Genomic DNA, 17,888 nt, shown 5'->3' on the forward strand with positions numbered 1-17,888 from the left:
CCGAATAGGGCAGGGGCGGGCAGGAATCCTGCACATGTGCGGTGCACTTGCACGCGTGCAGTTAACAGGTGTTCTGCGTGCACACAGGGGCAAGCTGGCCACCCGCTTATCTCCCAACCCAACCATACCTTCTGTCCGCTCCTTCCTCTGTAATGCGTTTTGTTTCCTAGCTTGCTTTATCGAATGAAGGAATAAGATTAGTAGGAGTGCTTGAAAGAAATCATGGTTTGAAAGAGTACCTATTACCTACGATACGTTTTATTTAATTATCACAGGTGGAGTTTACAACACGTTTAATATCTGGAACAAAATTTCTACATGCAGACAAACACAAACAGTTACGTAAATTTTCATCACTGATGTTTGCTCATAACCGAGACTTATTAATTCAGCAAATGGTTTTCCAGCTCTCGCTATATTGAGCGCAGTCTTATAACTTGCACATACCGCTGGGCTATTATTGTTGTCGTCCTGAAAACTTGAAAACAGTGCTCCATAAAATGTTAAACCAGTTAGATGAGAGACATGACGAGAGAAAGTCGCAGATCTCTCGTGACAACAGCAACTACGACAAATTCAAATGGCTCTGAGCATTATGGGACTTAACTGCTGTGGTCATCAGTCAGCTAGAACTTAGAACTACTTAAACCTAACTAACCTAAGGACATCACACACATCCATGCCCGAGGCAGGATTCGAACCTGCGACCATAGCGGTGGCGCGGTTCCAGACTGTAGTGCCTAGAACCGCTCGGCCACTCCGGCCGGCCAACTACGACAGATTCATCTGGTATCGTCAGATCGCTCTTCTTAAGCTCAGTCAATTCCCCATCCACTCAGAATCCGACAATAAATTGTACTCGTCCTTGTAAAATTTATTATAATGACCTTCAATACTAAACTTCCGTTGACCAGCGAGAATACTGCCACATATTAAACGTTTCGAATTTTCACGTTTTTGCACAAAGAAAAAAAGATTCTCCCATTACTTTTTAAAAGATAGCAAATCTTCACTTCTCCGTTTCTTGAAATTCAACGTTCACTACATAGTGCTCGCTTCGCATCAACGTCCGCAGCTTAGCCTGGTACTACACTGCCGCAACCTGCCGGCTGTCGCCACTGCCCCATTCGACGACTGCACGCGAGCAGCACACGTGCAGCGCTGTGCGCTCGTGAGCCGCGTGCAACGTTTGCCCGCCCCTGGAATAGGGGTAAGCACAGAGGACCAGAAAATATTATCACTCATCTTCCAGGGGCTCTGGGAACAGCTAGACCGAGCAAAATCACAGCTGAGTGTTGGAATCACTTTTTCACTGATACTATGCTAGAAATAATGGTGAAAAACATCAGTCAATATATGAAGAGCATCAGCGGGACTGCTGCACGAGTGAGAGACATCAGGCCAATAAATGTGACTGGAGTTCTGGCGTTTAGTGGTTTACAGTACCTTGCAGGAGCCTATAAAGAAAATCGTAAAAGTTTGGAAAAGCTCTGGGGTCGTGAGAACAATGAAGTTGAAAAATTTGGCCCGGTCATGAGCCTAAGACGCTTTAAAACCTTGTTCAGGTGCCTTCGCTTCGGCGATTGCAATTCCAGAGAGCGAAGGAAAGTGTATGACTGGCTATGTTACATTCGTGAAATCTTTGAAATTTTTGTCGAGAATTCTCAAAACAATTATTCTGTTGGAGAGAAAGTCACCGTCGAAGAAATGTTCGCAGGTTTCAGAGGAAGACACCCTTTCTGTCAGTCATTCCCTCAAAACCCAACAAGAATGATATCAAACTGTTAACCCTCACGGCTGCAAAGACGACCTACACCCACAGCTTGGAAGTGTACAGGATGGTCCATTGATAGTGACCTAGCCAAATATCTCACGAAATGAGTGTCAAACGAAAAAACTACAAAGAACGAAACTTGTCTAGCTTGAAGGGGGAAGCCAGATGGCGCTATGGTTAGCCCGCTAGATGGCGCTGCCATAGGTCAAACGGATATAAACTGTGTTTTCTTGTATAGGAACCCCATTTTTTTATTACATATTCGTGTAGTACGTAAAGGAATATGAATGTTTTAAATGGACCACTTTTTTCGCTTTGTGATAGATGGCGCTGTAATAGTCACAAACATATGGCTCACAATTTTAGACGAACAGTTGGTAAACAGGTAGGTTTTTTAAATTAAAATACAGAACTTAGGTACGTTTGAACATTTTATTTCGGTTGTTCCAATGTGATACTTATCATTTCTGAGAACGCATGCTGTTACAGCGTGATTACCTGTAAATACCACATTAATGCTATAAATGCTCAAAATGATGTCCGTCAACCTCAATGCATTTCGCAATACGTGTAACGACATTCCCCTCAACAGCGAGTAGTTCGCCTTCCGTAATGTTCGCACATGCATTGACAATGCGCTGACGCATGTTGTCAGGCGTTGTCGGTGGATCACGATAGCAAATATCCTTCAACTTTCCCCACAGAAAGAAATCCGGTGACGTCAGATACGGTGAACGTGCGGGCCATGGTATGGTGCTTCGACGACCAATCCACCTGTCATGAAATATGCTATTCAAGACCGCTTCAACGGCACGTGAGCTATGTGCCGGACATCCATCATGTTGGAAGTACATCGCCATTCTGTCATGCAGTGAAACATCTTGTAGTAACATCGGTAGAACATTACGCAGGAAATCAGCATACATTGCACCATTTAGATTTCCATCGATAAAATGGGGGCCAATTATCCTTCCTCCCATAATGCCGCACCATACATTAACCCGCCAAGGTCGCTGATGTTCTACTTGTCACAGCCGTCGTGGATTTTCCGTTGCCCAATAGCGCATATTGTTCAGGTTTACGTTACCGCTGTTGGTGAATGACGCTTCGTTGCTGAATAGAACGCGTGCAAAAAATCTGTCATCGTCCCATAATTTCTTTTGTGCCCAGTGGCAGAACTGTACACGACGTTCAAAGTCGTCGCCATGCAATTCCTGGTGCATAGAAATATGGTAGAGATGCAATCGATGTTGATGTAGCATTCTCAACACCGACGTTTTTGAGATTCCCGATTCTCGCGCAATTTATCTACTGCTGATGTGAGGATTAGCCGCGACAGCAGCTAAAACACCTACTTGGGCTTCATCATTTGTTGCAAGCCGTGGTTGGCGTTTGACACGGGGCTGAACGCTTCCGGTTTCCTTAAATAACGTAACTATCCGACGAACGGTCCGGACACTTGGATGGTGTCGTCTAGGATACATAGCAGCATACATAGCAGACGCCTGTTGGGCATTTCGATCACAATAGCCATACATCAACACGATATCGACCTTTTCCGTAATTGGTAAACTGTCCATTTTGACATGGGTAATGTATCACGAAGCAAATACCGTCCACACTGGTGGAATGTTACATGATACCACGTGCTTATACGGTTGTGACTCTTACAGCGCAATCTATTACAAAGCGAAAAATGTGGTCCAAGTAAAACATTGATATTTCTTTACGTACTACGCGAATAAGTAATAAAAGTGGGGGTTCCTATTTAAAAGAACGCAGTTGATATCCGTTTGACCTATGGCAGCGCCATCTAGCGGGCGAACCACAGCGCCATCTGGTTTCCCCCTTCAAGCTAGACGAGTTTCGTTGTTTGTAGTTTTTTCATTTGATGCTTATTTCGTGAGATAGTTGGCCCGGTCACTATCAATGGACCACCCTATATACTGACACACAGCCTGAGGATCCTTGCAGAGTGAGCAACAAACCACCTGATTTTGTCAAATGAATGGTTGTACCCTTAACGGTAAGTGGACAAAATAACACGTCAGACAACTTGTTTACCGACTTTACTCCTGTTGATGAACTCAAAAAGCATAATTTCACCTACTTTGCTATGCTAAAGGAAAACAAGAAACAGTAGCCACCAGCTTTTGTGTACGTGTCTGTATGTTCGGGTCAACAATGGGAAAACAGTGGTCTCATACTGCCCCAAAGAGCAGAAAATGTGATCCTCTTTTCTTCGCTTCATAATGACGATACTATTGAGACTTCATCTGGAATGGCCAAAAGGCGAGAGATCATAGCATTCTACAACTCTGCAGAGGGTGGAGTGGACACTGCAGCCTAAATGTCTTCAGCAGATGTGTACAGAAACAACATGCGTTGGCCAGTGGTAATCTTTTATTCGACGATGAATGGGACTGGGTTCAACTCCCTGTTCATCTGTCTTGGCAATGATTTCGAACCATTGCACAAGAGGGCATTCTTCAAAAAGTTAGCCCATGGGCTTTCTCTTCCAGAGCTGCAGAGAAGGAGCCAGAAGAGCCATGGAATCCCCTCCAGCGTCTAAATCTGCCTGAAGAAGTTCGGCCCCACAAGGCATTTTGGTAACTACGATCGTAAGATCGAACCACCCTTCAAGAGGCGAAGGAGTATTCCCAGCCCGACCTAAGCTGGTCTCAGGAGGCTTACCGTTACGAGATGTCTGTCTCGTGCCAAGGCGAACTGCAATAAACACGCAAACGGCGTCTGCAGTGAGCGCAAAGTTGCCATCCTTCCAACTTTTCGTGAGGAGCCTAAATCCAGCAAATCTGAGGACTGAGCTCACTAGAACCAGACTGAAGCGCCTACATGTTTTTTTTATGATTTCTTTTAACGTTTAGGTCACAATTCAGTCAAAATTTTAAAGCAAGTACAATGGAGAGCTGAAATATGGTTATTTTCAGAATCGTGTGTTTTGGGTAATAAAAACTTTTCTCCTTCAATTACTTTATTAATTCGTTAATCTCGATCCTAAAGAAGGTAAATACGAAGGAAACTTCGCTAGACCTAAAAGGTGGTGGGTGTTATTTCAGGCCGCCCTGTGTGGCTGAGCGGTTCTAGGCGCTACAGTCTGGAACCGCGCGACAGCTACGGTCGCAGGTTCGAATTCTGCCTCGGGCATGGATATGTGTGATGTCCTTAACTTAGTTAGGTTTAAGTAGTTCTAAGTTCTACGGGACTGATGACCTCAGAAGGTAAGTCCCATAGTGCTCAGAGCCATTTTAACCCTTCTTTTTATTTCAGTTTGAAATTGTTTACTTTTTTGGCACATTGCGACCGAACGAATTTACGAAAAGGTTGCCACCGACGGAGGGTTTAGTATGATTTCTTTCGATAAACCTAGAGTTATCGTTCCAGGACGTTATGTATTTTGATGCAAGAATCTGATGTCTTACAATCCGATAATTTGCTACTGACGTCCACAGAGTTCACTACCGCAATTTATCGATCACTTGGAGTCAGTGCGCTCATCGCAGACGCCAAAGAATTGTAAGAATTTCCCTTGAAACCTGTATTTGTACGACAGTTTCCTATGAGTAGACCACAATTTATGTATATCACAGCGGATGACAATTTGGTCATCTGCTATAAAAGAAATATAAACCCAGCAGGATGCCTCAATGTTTCTTCAATATTCTACTTGGAAGCGACCACTAAACGATCTCACTCACTTGAGCCGTGTTAAAACGGAAGTTGGATAGGAATCATGTTTTTCACTACACATTTCAAAAATTCTCGCAGTAAACTGAAGTCATTTATTTTTCCTTATCAGCAATTACTTGATATGCACGTTTCATTTCATATCGCTTCGTAACGATATCGAGCCAGCTACACACTTGTCGAGGCGTTGCGTATGATTGTATCTTTATTATCAGTCAATGGTTTCGAAAGCCTTTAGGAGATCGCAGCACGTGAAATCAGCTTGTTCGCTGCGTCAATGACGTGCGAGATATAATGTGTGACCACCTGTGTTTCATACTCCTCCGGGCGCAAAACTTTATCGTTATAGGGATGTCATTAAATCGTAATTTTTGTGTCCTCTTTAGAGAGACCGGAGTGATCGACGGTGATTTTTTACCATGAGAAATAAGACTTAAAGCGACAATTAAGGAATTTTGGGTGCAGCGTATGGCAGTGTGAGGGTATCTCTATCTTGTGAAGCTTGACATAATCTGGTTTGCGCACGCGATCTCAATATTCATTAAAATGTGAATTGTCTTGACTTCAATTTACAATTCAGATGACTAAGCATCTTCAGAACTTGGACAGATGGAAAAATCTACAAAAAGACAAACAACAGAGAAGAGCAGTTATAGTTACGTGGGGTTACTCTGCGTGGGACGTGTAATGTGTTGCAACATTTGTACGGTATATTAATTTTTAATTGTTTCACATTCTGTATGTTTTTTTGTGTTTATGACATTAGGAATTTTCTCTTCTGCCTCTTCTTCTGTGAAGATGATTCGCTTAAAAATTGATATTGGTAGAAAAAAATATATCATTATTGTACAGGTCGCAATAGCCACGTTCTTGACAATGCTGGGTGACGCAGACGACGCATGACGCTTGATGATTACACTAATAAATGAAGTGACCCTGAAAAACTATAAACATAGCGCAAAGATAGGCACGTAGCTCTTAGTTGAGAAAATTATTGACGTGTGCATCTTACAATAACTAGCAGTTTTTCGTTAAAATACTACTTTATGTAATCGCACTGCTGACAGCAGTAACACGGGTTTTGGTTCTTTTGCTGCGGTTTTAGACGTACTGAACAAAAATCTAATAAAATATCTGCAGTTTTTTTACAAGTTAGTAATACGGTACAGTATAAAGTTCTAAGTTACTGCAATGAACTGCAATGTAGAATAAAATTAAAATAATTAAAAATTAATATACCGTACAAATGTTGCAACACATTACACGTCCCAGGAAGTGTAACCCCACGTTGCTTTAACTGCACTGCTCTCTTGTTTGTCTTTTTTCAGATTTTTCTATCTGTCCAAGCTCTGAAGATCCTTAATTATCTGTTGTAAATTGCAGTGAAGACAAATCATACTGGAATATTTTAACTTAGATTTGAAAATGTTAGGTCTGGGAGTCTACCGAAAATAAAACTTGTTCAATTGCGTAAACGCAGTGGCATGCTCTGGAAGAAATGCATCTAAAAAGGCGCTGAAAGCTATTTAAAAAAGTTTTCTGGATGGAATTTGTTTACAGGCCTACGCCTTTTGGTCCCTTTCTAGTACCAACTGTAACATGGGTGTATGGGCTTCGTCCGCAAAGGGACTTTATCGGAGGAGCCATATAAGTATTTGTCTTAAGTAATTTAGGGAAATCAAGCCAAACCAGAATCTAAAAGAGTGCAAGCAGTTTTGAAGCTTGGTTTTGAGAAATGTGAGTCCAGCTGATACTGATCCAACTTGTCCAGTTCGTGCCTTGGATATTACACAGCTACGAACAGCAGAGATGTTGATTTACTTATATGAATAACAAACACATTTCTTATTTCTGTCTGGGAATATTTACCGCCTTGTATCATATCTTACTTCCCGAATAACCTTGTGCATTTAAGACGCCAAATTATGTAGCTAATGACAACCTTCAAGAGAAACAGCAGGACACTTTCGTTTGTAGAAGCTGCGCATACTGTTTATGCACTACGCAATTGAATTCTGATTTTGTTCGAACTAACGTCATGCAGTTGTACAACTGGTGATGCACTCTATCTAGTCAGGAATTTTTGTAGTGCCCCCTTATCTTTGGTTGCAGTTACCTTAGATCTTTCTTCCTGAGAGTTTCGTACTGAATGTTTTTACGAGTGTGTAAAATCATATGAAAAAACAGCAATGAAATATATGAAATCTTATAAATCTATCCAGCTGCTGCCAAAAAAGGAAAAGTGCCACTCCTGTTACGTTGTGGAAAACTAGACTGGTTTTTTTTAAAAGAAGCTTTTTGTAATGATTTTACTAGCTGTCTATATCGGAATCTTATATAATAACCTTTTTTCGGGCTGGTACATCCAGTTTCGTACCTGCAATGTTATGAGTTAGGAGTGCAACGCGTTAGTGGCTGTTTAAACAGCCTAACGAAACTTGTAACGTTCAAGTGGACTTAATGATGAGCTTCACAATTAACCCATAAAAGGAAGGAAAGAAGTGTAGTGTTTAAACTCTCCTCGATTACAAGGTCATTGGAGAGGGAACGTAAGTTCGGATTGAGGGCGGACGGGAAAGGAAACAGACCTTTCCTTTTCAACAAAATCTGTTTGTGAAAACTGATGGAAACTCAAATCTGGACTGTCGGATGGGTATCTGAACAGATGTCCTCGCGAATACGATTAAATTGCGCCATCCCTTTAGTATGTAACAAATTTGAAGACGGCAATACCTAGACGAAATCGCTATTATTGTGTTACACCAATTCTAGGTGATTAGAAAAAATCTAGAGTGCCCCAGAACTATCAATATATAACAGTCCATGATGATTTCAAGGTGAGAGCGATAGACAGATAGATAGATAGATAGACAGAGAGAGAGAGAGAGAGAGAGAGAGAGAGAGAGAGAGAGAGAGACCTACCAACTGAAGCGCTTTTGTCATTACTTACGGAGACATGGGTTTGTTCTTACCAAAAACCTGACTCCAGATTCTTTAAAGAACCGAGCTCCCATATATCACACAGTATCGAAGGCCTGTAATCGAGAACGTTCAAATGGTTCTGAGCACTATGGGACTCAACTGCTGTGGTCATTAGTCCCCTAGAACTTAGAACTACTTAAACCTAACTAACCTAAGGACATCACACACATCCATGCCCGAGGCAGGATTCGAACCTGCGACCGTAGCAGTCGCACGGTTCCGGACTGCGCGCCTAGAACCGCGAGACCACCGCGGCCGGCAATCGAGAACGTTTTAGAAAATGTTTGAAATCATTTTTTGAATTTGGAAGTCGCGAAGTGCTCTCATTATCAAACACTGCGTAAAATCGGGATTATTTGTGCATCATTTTAAGAATAGCTAGTTTTTCAAACATCTCAATGTTTACGACGTTATATCTCCTGGACTTTGTGTCGTACACTGATATAATTTTGCAGGAACGTTTAGTGGTATACGTGGATACCATCTGGAAAACGGGTTGAGAACAGAGTTAGTAGTAAAGAAGTACATTTACATCCAGAACTACATGACTACTTTGCAACGAATACTTAAGTGGCTGACTGTGGGTTCTTCCAACCAATTTCAGACTGTTTTTCTACTGTCCCGCTCTCTAAAAGCGCATGGGAAAAATGAACAGTAAAATCTCTCTGTACGAGCTATGATTTCTCTTATTTTATAACGATGATAATTTCTGCCTAAGTAGGCTGGCAAAAATAAAATATTTTCAATTAGGAGGGAGGAGAACTTTGGTGATCGTAATTTCCTGAAAAGGTCTCACCGCAACGAAAAACACTATTGTTAAAAAGTGATTACCAATGCTTGACGCTCTGTCTGCTAATTCACGATAATACAAAACGAGCTGCCCTTCTTTGGACTTCTTCGGAACCTTCCGTCAATTCTGTGTGGTAAGGATCCCACGCCGTACAGCAATACTCTAGTAGAGGAGGGATAATCATAGTGTAGGCAGTCTCTTAAGTAGAACAATAGTTGCAACTTAAGTTGTTCGTAATTGTGATTCCTAGGTATTTAGGTGAATTGATGGGCTTTTCGATCTCGCGTAACCAGAATTTGCTTTTCGTACCCATATGAATGTCATCACAATTTTTCTTATTCAAAAACAATTTCAACTTTTCGCACCATAAAAATACCGTGTCTGAATCATTCTGCAATTGGTTTTGACCTTCTAATAACTTTAGTAGACGGCAAATGACAGCGTCGTCTGCAAACAAGTTAGAGGACTACACATATTGTTTCCTAGATCGTACATATAGATTAGGAACAGCAGAGGTTCTATAAAACTTCCTTGGGGGAACGCCAGACATCACTTCTGTTTTATTCAAAAATTTTCCGTCGATTACTACGTTAGATGACCTTCCTGTTAGGGAATCACGAATGCAGTCGCCATGCTGTATTGGCACGCAGTTTGAGTAGAAATTTCTTGTGAGAAACAGCGTCAAAGCTTTCGGGAAACCTAAAAATATGAAATCAATTTGAGGTTCCCTGTCTATATCATTCATTACGTCCTGCGAATGAAGAGTTAATTGTGTTTCACAAGAAGTATGTTTCTGAATCCGTTTCGACTATGCGTCAACAGACCGTTTTATTCGAAGTAATACATAATGTTCGAACACAGTATGTGTGTCAAAATCCTTCAGAAAATTGACGTCAGTGATGTGAATATTAAACTATAACGTCGTTTCTGATGCTGAAGTTCTACTTGCATGAACAGCGACAATGTAGTAACTGGAAAACGTTTCACTTTCTCTTGTTTTGTGGGGCGTGATGGTTTGAAAAATTTCGAAAAGGTTTAAAATCATGTGTGTAATTTGTTGGGAATTGCTAAGTGCCCGTCTTCTCAGGTACTGAATGAATATAGTCTCTTTAATGTGCGCGCCGTGAATTTCACTGCCTAAAGACACGTAGACGGTTACTGAGTTTAACACTTGACTTATTGCGTTGAACCTTTAACGTTAGATTATGCTTCTTAATGGAAAGGTTAGACGGCATTTTTTAAATTTCTAAGTCCGGTGAACAGATATATGAAGTACTGAAAATCAAAGTTTTGTTGCCGCTAGAGTTCCTTAAGCAGGCAGCCTGACATTGGCATCAGCTGATCTTAGCCGTTTAGTAACACAGATTACGCTCTTCCGCAATGGTGCAAAGTGCACAGTGGTTGAGCCTCGGACCAGTTACATAGAGAGAGTAGTAACTGGTTAGTTATATAGCACAGTACACGTTGGCCTATCCATGGAGTAATTAATGAGAGAGGAGAGTTACCGGCCAGTGCGGCAGCATACTGCTTGGTGACGCCACTGGCGACCATGGTGGTTGGTGGTTGGTGGTTGGTGGCTGCGGTCGCTTCCGCGAGGTGTCCCGGCGCCACGGAGACTGGAGACTGACCCCTCCACGCCGGCCGTCGGCCGCGACTGTCCAACGGGCCGCCCGTGACGTATGTGCGCGGCGGTCAGCGTTTTATGTAAGGCTGCCTCTTTCCCGAAATCAGTTCGCCTGCCGATGATAAAGCGCGAGATATTCTGCAATCGAGAAAACTTGCTGACATTTATCGTCAACAAAAACAAGCTAATTACGCTAGCACCGAGGCACGTTGCCAGAAATTGTATTTCCTGAGGCCTACGTATGAGGATATCACTTGGATGCGTGCCAAACCATGGTGGCTGAAACATTTCGACTTCCACGGATAGAGTGCTAACGCCGTCTGGGATATGTCTTTGTCACTCCTTCTCGGGCGTTTCTTCTCGTGTCCTAGAGTCTTATCGACGCAAACGAGCTGCATACGTAATGAAGCTTGTATCTAATGCATCGCGTCTGTTTCGCGGTGTTTATAGCTGTAGCTGTTTCTCTATAGCAACTGCAGTTCAGACAGAACGTTACAAATAAAGAAACTTACATTGTGAACGTCAATTTATCCATGTTCTATGGAAGTGGTCGAGATAAGTGACTGTATAATAAATTTATGAATTAATTTTTATTGCTTGAGCTACTTTTCCCTAATATTTTTTTGTCAAGACGGAGCTGATGATGACGATGATGTTTCGCTAGTGGGGCGCTCAACTGCGCGGACATCAGCGCCCGTACAAACTTCCAATTTTTACACAGTGAAACGTCCCCTTTAGAAAAATTTATACAAGTGACTGTGCTTAAACTGACACACAATATTTTGTTAGCGCAACGCAATCTGACTTTCAATAATCCCTACAAAAGAATGGGCCCTGACTAACAGTAAACTATACGTTTCATAAATCACTTACCTCACAAAAATCTTCGCTACTCAAGCTAATGCAATACAGCGAGCGCCACTACTGCCAGCTAAATAAAAGATTCAAACTATGGAAGGCACTAACTACTGATAGGGATAGTTAGCAAATGAAAGATATTAATAGAGAACAAACAATGTATTTACCTTGATATCATCATATATAAATATAGCAGTTCATGACAAATTTCAAAACTCCACCATCTCTCTCCCCACATCCACCACTGTTGGCGGCTCACCTCCAACTGCGCAACGCTACGCGCTGTTCACAGCCAGCTGCCTAACACTACAATGGCGAGTATTACAACAATGCAAAGCAGCCACAGACTGCACACAGCACAGCCAGTGATTTTCATACAGAGGTGGCGTTACCAATAAAAAAACCTAAACAGCCTACTTACAACAGTCAAATTTTTTACACAATCCAGTCTAGCCACTGTCACGAATGCCGCTGCTGCTACTGATGAAATGGCGAGTACAACACAAACACCCAGTCCCCGGGCAGAGAAAATCTCCAACCCGGCTGAGAATCGAACCCGGGACCCCGTGATTCACAGGCACCAACGCAAGCCACTAGACCGCGAGCTGCGGACGCAGGGACCTGATGATGGTAGCACGTTGCCGAAACTCATCGTGCTAAAACATACGAGTAAAAAGTGCCCGAAGTTGTAAACATTATGTGCGGCTGGTCCCGGCGGAGGTTCGATTCTTCCCTTGGGCATGGTTGTGTGTGTGTTTGTCCTTAGGATAATTTAAGTTAAGTAGTGGGTAAGCTTAGGGACTGATGACCTTAGCAGTTAAGTGCCATAAGATTTCACATACATTTGAACATTTTTGTAAAAATTAATAGTGAAAATTTCCGTTTGAGGGCGCTGCTGCAAAGTACACACAACGTAGCGTGACTCCGATAAGGATATATAATCAAAAAGTAGGCAAGAGATTAATGTGGGATTCGTGTCTTTCCAAAGCGCTTGTGGTAAATGCCGAAACGTGAACTATGGCGACGTTATTACCAAACGCATCCATACAGGACCAACACCGGTAGATCTCCATCGTAGAATGAAGAATGCGTACGGGGCAGCATGTCTGTCGAGAACAACCGTTGTGGAATGGTGCTGCTGTTTCGTTGTCACGCACGTGTCCGTATCGCAAATGTCGTCACGCAGAAGTTACGCCGACTCAAGTGGAGACACTCGAACAGCCGCCCTGTTGTCCTGACCTTTCCCCATGCTACTCTCACGCCTTCGTCCCTTAAAAAAAAGGCCTTGAAGGATCGGCGATTGCTTTCGGGCGCGGATATGCAGCAGGTAGTTGCGGACTTCCTCACGCAGCACGACAAGGTGTTTTACGAAACGGGTATCTACAGCCTGATGCTCCTGTGGGATGATTGTCTCAAATCTAACGGCGATTTTGCCTGATTAGCATGCCGATTCTGGACTGTACTGCCTTCGAAATGAAAGTTTTTAATAGCTCCTTATATTTCATAAATTTACACGGCGGATGTTCCACTGTACATAATTTCGCAACTGACAGTCGCAGTCGTCGGAGTACTTATGTAGCTTATCGCGTAGCACGATAGCTTGCGAGATCGGGAGGTGAGTCAGATCTCTGGTCGATTCCTAGCGGCCAGTTAATGGCCTTTGGTCTGGTGCGCCTACCTCCCTGAGTGTGGTTTTTAGGGGATTTCGCACGCTCGTTTGGGCAAATGGTCCCAAATCACCCTCTCAGAAAAAAGCAATGCATAAATAGTTAATATTTGACAACACAGGACACAAAGCTTACAGAATTCAGATGGTTCCCATGACTTCACTGCCTTAGGTTAACTGGCGATTATGGTGACACGAAGGGCACCCAATCGCAAAGTTAGAAACAAATTTCCAAATCACGAAAACTGTGGACCGCGAACGACGGCTTAAACAGAGGCCCATAGAGTCATTAACGGAAAATAAGTGACTACGGTCTTCAGAAATGTTAGAATGTTGGTGAAAAACTTTGGAAAGAAGTATCATAAACAAAACGAAAGCTTAAAAAAATTGTAGTTGCAAAGTTACTTCATTAACATATCCAGTATAATAGTAGATAACTTAGCGCAGATTTTTTCTTTTTTTAATGCATTTCATCCCTTAGGAACTTTATAGCTAGCATAATTCCGCAGGAAGATAATGATTATTGAAGATATTTAATAATACAGGCGGTTTCACGTACGATTCAACCACTGCGCCTGAACTATTACCCTAGTACGAAGTACGGTATTATCAAAAACACCTTTTAATGCTGTCAAACAAGCTTTGACAGTACTATCAAATACTGTTGTGAGAATGAGGTACAAGGCGAGACGTGTTAAGAGTGAACTAGAAATGAGTTTTTAATTGCTGGTAAAACTCTAGTGTTCAATAAATATGACAAAAAATTTGCATTACAGGCTGCAGGCACACCATTTATCCAGACAGCATAAATCACATCCAGGCCTATCAATAAATGAACGAAAGATGGTACACAAAAAGTTGTGGGTCACAAAACCACCTTACCTCCAATTGCTGAGTGTCTTTTCATACCTAGGGTTCACAATCAGTTAAAAAATTTAGGCCGCGAAATAAGGCTGTTAGTAGCCCTTGGGGAGACCAGTGCCCTTTCCATCGGATTAGATTATAAAAGTTAGTGTCCCTGCCACATAATATTTTATTAAAATTGTAAACCTTATCAAGGAACAAGAGTGGCAAGATGTTTATAGTGCTGATACAGTAGACGATAAATATAACGCTTTCCTCAAGACTTTTCTCGTGCTCTTTGAAAGTTGCTTTCCGTTAGAACGTTTAAAACAGGGTACTAGCACAAACAGGCAGCCTGGGTGGCTGACTAGAGGGATAAGAATATCTTGTAGAACAAAGTGGCAATTATATCAAAACGTTAGAAACAGTCAAAATCTAAATGCAGCAGCCCATTACAAACAGTATTGTAGGGTGCTTAAAAAAGTTATTAGGAAGGCAAAAAGTATGTGGTATGCAGATAGAATAGCTAAGTCTCAGGATAAAATTAAAACCATATGGTCAGTCGTAAAGGAAGTGGCTGGTCTGCAGAGACAGGTCGAGAATATAGAATCAGTGCGTAGTGGGGATGTCCGTGTTACTGATAAGTCGCAAATATGTACAGTACTTAATAATCACTTTCTCAATATAGCAGGTGAACTAAATAGAAACCTAGTCCCAACAGGGAATCATATAGCGCTCTTAGAAAAAAGTGTTCCGAGACTGTTACCTGAAATGCTCCTCCATGATACTGACAAGAGGGAGATTGAGTTAATAATTAAATCACTAAAGACCAAGAACTCTCATGGATATGACGGGGTATCTAGCAGAATACTGAAGTATTGTTCCACGTATGTTAGCTCAGTACTTAGCCATATCTGTAACTTTTCCTTTAGGAGTGGTCGGTTTCCTGACTGATTAAAGTACTCGGTAGTGAAGCCACTTTATAAAAAGGGAGACAGGGATAATGTTGACAATTATAGACCTATTTCTATGCCATCGGTGTTTGCTAAAGTTATCGAGAGGGTTGTATATACAAGGTTACTGCAGCATTTAAATTCACATAATTTGCTGTCAAATGTACAGTTTGGTTTTAGAAATGGCTTAACAACTGAAAATGCTATAGTCTCTTTTCTCTGTGAGGTTTTGGACGGATTAAATAAAAGGTTGCGAACGTTAGGTGTTTTCTTTGATTTAACGAAGGCTTTTGACTGTGTTGACCACAAAATATTACTGCAGAAGTTGGAACATTATGGAGTAAGGGGAGTAGCTTACAATTGGTTCGCCTCCTACTTTAAGAACAGAAAGCAGAAGGTAATCCTCCGCAATATTGAGAGTGGTAATGATGTTCAGTCCCAATGGGGCACTGTTAAATGGGGCGTTCCCCAAGGGTCGGTGCTGGGGCCACTGCTGTTTCTTATTTATGTAAAAGATATGCCTTCTAGTATTACAGGTGATTCAAAAATATTTCTGTTTGCTGATGACACCACCTTGGTAGTGAAGGATCTTGTGTGTAATATTGAAACATTATCAAATAATGTAGTTCATGATATAAGTTCGTGGCTTGTGGAAAATAATTTGATGCTAAATCACAGTAAGACTCAGTTTTTACAGTTTCTAACCCACAATTCAACAAGAACTGACATTTTAATCAGACAGAATGGGCATGTTATAAGTGAGACGGAACAGTTCAAGTTCCTAGGCGTACGGATAGATAGTAAGCTGTTGTGGAAAGCCCATGTTCAGGATCTTTTCAGAAACTAAATGCCGCTTTATTTACCATTAGAACAGTATATGAAATAAGTGACATTTCAACACGAAAAGTAGTATACTTCGCATATTTTCATACGCTTATGTCATATGGTATTATTTTTTGGGGTAATTCTTCTGATTCAAAAAGGGTATTTTTGGCTCAAAAACGGGCTGTTCGAGCTATGTATGGTGTAAGTTCGAAAACCTCTTGTCGACCCCTATTCAATAGTCTGGGAATTTTGACATTGCCCTCACAGTATGTATTTTCTTTAATGTCGTTTGTTGTTAGCAATATTCGCTTATTCCCAAGAGTTAGCAGCTTTCACTCAGTTAATACTAGGCAGAAATCAAATCTGCATGTGGAATGCACTTCCTTGACTCTTGTGCAGAAAGGAGTGCAGTATTCTGCTGCATCCATTTTCAATAAGCTACCACAAGAACTCAAAAATCTTAGCAGTAGCCCAAACACTTTTAAGTCTAAACTGAAGAGTTTCCTCATGGCTCACTCCTTCTATTCTGTCGAGGAGCTCCTGGAAGAGCTAAAAAATTAAGCAAATTCCAGTGTTACATTCTTGATTTTCTTTATTTAAACTAACGACTTGTCGCCTGAATATGTTTCTTATATTTCATTTTATCTGTTTCTACAATCGTGTTATAATTTCATGTATTGACTCGTTCCATGACCATGGAGACTTCTCCTAAATGTGGTCCCACGGAACAATAAATAAATAAAAAAAAAATTGATTAGCGAAGTTGCCAAGATATTGAATTTTATAATCTAAATATTTAGAAGACATTATTGTCGCGTTTGGATGTTGAAATTACTTTATTTAAAAGTCTGGAGAAGGAAGACGACCGTAGACTGACGTCTACTGTTGTTGTTTTGATGTCTGGCTGCATCTCGCTGTTCGCGGAATTGCACAGAGCAGCCTGTGTTGGATACATTAAAACATTTTGCCATTATTTAGTATTCTGCACTAACAGTTAAACATCGTCTCTGTATGGTAGGAGTTTTATTTTCGATTTCTACGTTCCAAAAGCCGTCTGTCATGTATTTCGTGACTGAATCTCTATATTACACTGCAGAATTGCGTCACACCACTGTAAGTACCGAGCACTATGCAGCTTGCATTATTTAGCTGACCACTATAAGTGGATGCGTAACAGACCAAAGACGCTCTTTAACAGGGAATAATGAACTGTTAAGGGTAGTTGAAACTTTAAAACACGCACAACACTAGCTCGACCACACCCGTACCACAGCGTGTCTGATTGGCTATGCAATCAATGCAGCCAAACCAACAGTTGTAACAGGGAAGCTAACAACAATGGAATCTTAAACAAATCTCAGGTGATACATTACAATGAACGGCTTATTTCATAATCAAATTAATCACCACAATGACTTTGATGTTTTACAGGATCGAGACCGCTGAAATTGGCCCAAGAGACAACGGTGATGCATAGCAATACTACTAATAATGCCATTAGCACCCTGCGCGAACTGTCATGTCAATCCTAAGGGCCCGGGTTCGATTCCCGGCTGGGTCGGAGATTTTCTCCGCTCAGGGACTGCGTGTTGTGTTGTCCTAATCATCATCAATTCGCCGGCCGGAGTGGCCGTGCGGTTCTGGGCGCTACAGTCTGGAACCGAGCGACCGCTACGGTCGCAGGTTCGAATCCTGCCTCGGGCATGGATGTGTGTGAAGTCCTTAGGTTAGTTAGGTTTAATTAGTTCTAAGTTCTATGCTACTCATGACCTCTGAAGTTAAGTTGCATAGTGTTCAGAGCCATTTGAACCATTTTTGAACGAACTGTCGCTGTCCAAGTCCGCCAACAGCCCGAGCACGCGTCGAGA

The 17,888-nt window shown here is 41.7% G+C and overlaps 1 protein-coding gene across 1 annotated transcript in view; it reads right to left on the minus strand.

Annotated features, from left to right (window-relative positions):
* The window catches only part of LOC124605699 (facilitated trehalose transporter Tret1-like), a 79,118-nt gene extending 68,179 nt beyond the window's left edge, over positions 1-10,939 (minus strand). Inside the window, exon 1 of the mRNA XM_047137560.1 lies at positions 10,757-10,939. Within this exon, the coding sequence (XP_046993516.1) occupies positions 10,757-10,802 (46 nt within the window). The 5' untranslated portion in view covers positions 10,803-10,939. The remainder of the gene's footprint in view (positions 1-10,756) is intronic.
* Between the last annotated feature and the right edge of the window lie 6,949 nt (positions 10,940-17,888).

This window comes from Schistocerca americana, chromosome 3 (genome assembly GCF_021461395.2).
Source record: "Schistocerca americana isolate TAMUIC-IGC-003095 chromosome 3, iqSchAmer2.1, whole genome shotgun sequence".
NCBI classification, from domain to species: domain Eukaryota; kingdom Metazoa; phylum Arthropoda; class Insecta; order Orthoptera; family Acrididae; genus Schistocerca; species Schistocerca americana.